Raw genomic sequence first — 4,269 nt, 5'->3', positions numbered from 1 at the left:
ACATGGGTGAGTTTGGCTCACTGAGTGTAAAGGCTAAGTAAGGAATGAGTAAGGATTTCAGAGTTTGGATTTCAAGTATTAAACATTCATTCTGGAAGATCCAAATGCCAGTACCTAACACTAGACACTAGGAGGAACTTCTTCACAGTAAGAGTGGCCAAGATCTGGAATGGGCTCCTGAGGGAGGTGGTGCTCTCTCCTACCCTTGGGGTCTTCAAGGGGAGGTTGGATGGGCATCTGGCTGGGGTCATCTGAACCCAGCGCTCTTTCCTGTCTATGCAGGGGGTCAGACTCAACGATCATTGAGGTCCCTTCTGACCCTAACATCTATGAATCTATGAACACCAGGATGATATCTTTCCCCTTGGAAATGCATCCCTCTGTGGGTTAAAATGTAGTAACTCTTCAGCAGTACACAGCACTACAGAGAACTTCAAAACATTCAAGGTTACCTTGGACTAAGATTTGCTCTCAGGTACACATGCATAGTTATCACCAAAGCCAATCTGAGTGGCATCTAAGTAAGAATTGACTGAGATATCCCTTGCAAATGAATGAGAAACAGGATTTAGATGTGGGGGCCTGGTCTCTGTTCTTGGGACTGAGAACCAAACTCTGCCACGCACCTTGCTGCCGTGGCAGTAGTTGGATGGGCTCAGGAGCTGGATGCTGCTCTGTTTTGTGAGGCAGTGGGAAAAAAGGAAAACATGAGCGGGCTGGCCACCAAGCCAAACCAACACCACATTCTAGCAAGGTGTGGGAAAAGATCATCTCAGACTTACCTCCCACTGCTAGGAGGTTTGAAGCCAAAGCCTGAGCTACACAGGACCGAAATCTGGGAGGCCTCTTCATGGGACTCCATAACGAGTATCACCTATGGGAGCTGAGGAAAATAAATTGTAATAAAAACTTCACTGCCAGCCAGGTGGAGAACAGAGCTGAACCACTGCAAGGTTGTGAAGCCAGGACTTTGTGCTTGGGAGGTCAGCAAAACTCCCACTGCACCGCTACTCAAAGCTTAGCAGTGGCAGCCTGCTCCATGGGATTCCTTGATGAGTGATGCCCAAGGGACCTGGGGAAAATAAACTTAAAAAGAAAAAAAGGCAGCTGCCAGCTGTGACTGAGGCAGACCACAGGTTTGAATCCAGGCCCTTGAATTCAGAAAATGATCAAATTGCTCACTGTACCACAACACGGAGCTCAGAGCTGCCAACCTGCTCTGTGGAAGTGCTTGATTGGTGATGCCTGAGAGAGCCAGGGAATATTTAAAAAAAAAACCTATGCCTGGCTTCATGACAGACTGGAGTCTTGAACCATGTACTCAGGAGGCTACTAAACCTCCTGCTATATTGCTACACACAGTCTGGGGCTAGCAGCCTATTCTGTAAGACTTCATTGGTGATACTGAAGGGAGTCAGGGAAAATTGAGACCAGCAAACATCCCACTGTACCACAGCCAATATCTTTTGCACAGTCTTCCTGCCAACACTCCTTCTTGGGCTGATAGCCTTTCAGAGAACTAGACCAGGGCAGAGCCAAAGGCTTGCTCTCCTTTCTTCCTATGATACAGGCAAGCCAATCTTGTGAACTGAAGCTAGTCCCCAGATAGGGTCCCAAGTCCCCCCAGGCAGTTTGGAAAGTTGTCCATCTCAAACTACTAGTTATGTCCAAGATAACATCTCTATCTAAGATGTGAGATCATCTCTAATTCTGATATAGCTCAGACTCAATCATCATAATTATTGAAGTACTCCAATGATTTTTTCATTATATTTGGCTTGTTCTGTGGATCTCCACAAGACTCAACATCAAGTCAGTTTTCAAGACTTATGCACCCTATTAAAACTTACTGACTATAAGAATTTTCTACTTTTTAAATATATTCAGCCTTATCTATAATCTAAATTAGACAAGCTACCACACAATAACATCAACAGTACCTCAGTTAAAGCTTACATAAATTATCAGGTATCCAGGCTGTAGCCGTATTGGTCTAGAGGAAAAGGCAATGAGGACTCATTGTAGAGATGATATCTTTCATTAGACCAGCAAGAAATTTTTTTTGCAAAAATCTTGTTGGTCTAATAAAAGATATCATCTCTACTGTGAGCCCTGATTACATAAATTATCAACACTTGAAAACAGACAAAATTAAACATATTAAAAAGCTTACAGAGCGGCCAGTATCCTTTGGCTGCCAAGGGTGACAGTGGTTCATATAGGGGAAGGGTCTAAATCACCTAGGTGCAGATGATTTGCTTAGGCAGAGTCACTGCTAGATTTCTCTCTCTAGCTGTCTCCTTATATACTGTAGATAGCATCATTTACAGAACTTCACTAATTGATTATCATATGACAGTAAACCTATTTAAGGTTTTCAGTCTCAGTGTTGCATTAATGAGAATGTTTTATGCAGAATAAACAAACACAAACAGAGTGAGAAAGGCAGGCAGATATACAGCAAAATGGATGAAGGAAACAAAACTGGAAGATTAGAGTGGAACCACTTTGAATTTCTATGTAGATAGAGCTGATGCACAAGTTCTAGACAGCTCTGTGATTTGATTCCTCTTTGTTTAGGGCTCAAAGCAAGAAGTGGTTATGTTCTAGGTTTGGCTCAGATCAGTAGAAATCTTACAGACAGATGTTTTTTTCCATGTAGATTTAACCCAATAGCTAAATATATCTCATAATATATGCATATTTCAACCAAGTGCTTCCTACTAGAAAAGAGGAAGGAAGTGCGAATCTCAAGCTTAGAACAGGAACCCTGGCAATCAGGAATCTCAGTTTCTATCTCTAGCATATTTTCTTATTTCCTCTGATCAAAAGGGTGTCCGAACCATAATTTAGTCATAGGTAAAATTGATTTACGGTACTAATGTTTGTCTTCTTCTCAAGCAGGTTGTGAAGCATCTTGAATTTCCTGTTTAAAAAAATGCTTTGAGAACTTTGGATAAAATGCATATTAGTATCAAAGAAAGCAAGTTGTTCTTTGTGCGCTGTTTTGAATTGTGCGTTCTAAAAGGGAAATTTTTACTATGTCCTTAAGGAGAGGAGGAGCGGCAGTACATTAAATCCTAATTTCACTCACACTATCTTACCATGGAGTATTATTGCAGTGCCAGGAGCAATTCACAGTGCTATTGTTTATATAGAAATGCTTATAATATAAATGCCTACGGTATCCTATTAAAACAACTACAGTGTACTTCAGCTTCCATGCAAACACTAAAATATTGTAATGATCAAGTAGTCTGACACCATTTCATTCTGTAGAGAAAATTGCAAAGCAATTCACCACTACATAGGCCACAAACTAGGGGAAAATGTTGCTGTTTTGTTTTTGTTGTTCTCTCCCTCTTTCTTTTACACTCTCTCTTTCACAAAGATGGAAATGATTTGGGGCATTAGTATTCTGATGAAGAGAGGCTGTGACAAAGACCGTGACTGCAGGGCCTCCTGACTCCTCTATGATGCTGCCAGTGATGTAGAGGGGACTGACTCCAATTGCACCGTTTTCGAAATAGCCCTGAGATGGTACAGAGAGAACAGACAGAGAAGCAATTCACAGCTCAGGCTGTGAATTGTTTTCAGTTTTGCAGTGCTAGGTTATCTCTTCGCATGGAAGAATGATACCAGGTAAGCATGTATTTGTCTTCATTAAATGGTTGCAGATAGTCGGGTGAATATGTGTGCACGCACGGGTTTTAAAGAAAGATCATCTGTCTATCTATCTATCTATATATATACACTTGTGTGGGTACATCTTATCTTCTTTCTGTATGTGTTTCACTGGCAGGATTTGGAAACCTCATGCAGGATGTGTTGTGGTGTTTTAGTCAAGTAAAAGGAACTATTGACATAGGGGTCACAGAAGGTAGGTTTGTTTTGCCTTTTGTTGCTTTGATCAAAGATAACTTGCTTGTCTAATCAGTCAGCATTTTTTCCCTCATTCATATATTGTCAAGTACAACTGAAAGCAAGGAGTTGAGCTGTGCCTCCTTCCTTTTCTGGTTTTCTCAAGTATTTATTTATTTTAATAGATAAGTAGCTAAGATTAACTAGCGATCCAAAACATGTATATGATATAATGATGGCTTAAAATATCAATAACCCATCAGTACTTTGTAAAATGCATTGCCAGGACTTCTTTGTTTTTATTTCAATAATGTCTCAAGAAATTATGAGCCAGCCAAAATTATTGGACGCAGGGTTTGTTTGTTTTTCTAAATGACATCAGAACTTACTTTTTGCTCCCATATCTAA

At 40.8% G+C, this 4,269-nt stretch overlaps 1 protein-coding gene across 1 annotated transcript in view; it reads left to right on the top strand.

Moving 5' to 3' along the window:
• The first annotated feature begins 3,551 nt into the window (after positions 1–3,551).
• The window catches only part of PPP2R2B (protein phosphatase 2 regulatory subunit Bbeta), a 354,176-nt gene continuing 353,458 nt past the window's right edge, over positions 3,552–4,269 (top strand). The window contains exons 1-2 of the mRNA XM_019506382.1: positions 3,552–3,642; positions 3,803–3,880. Of these exons, the coding sequence (XP_019361927.1) occupies positions 3,633–3,642; positions 3,803–3,880 (88 nt within the window). The 5' untranslated portion in view covers positions 3,552–3,632. The remainder of the gene's footprint in view (positions 3,643–3,802; positions 3,881–4,269) is intronic.

The sequence above is a fragment of the Gavialis gangeticus genome, unplaced genomic scaffold (genome assembly GCF_001723915.1).
Source record: "Gavialis gangeticus isolate Ggan-Ray unplaced genomic scaffold, GavGan_comp1, whole genome shotgun sequence".
Lineage (NCBI taxonomy): Eukaryota > Metazoa > Chordata > Crocodylia > Gavialidae > Gavialis > Gavialis gangeticus.
The sequence above is the reverse complement of the archived record's forward strand: the minus strand, read 5'-3'. Positions and strand labels throughout refer to the sequence as shown.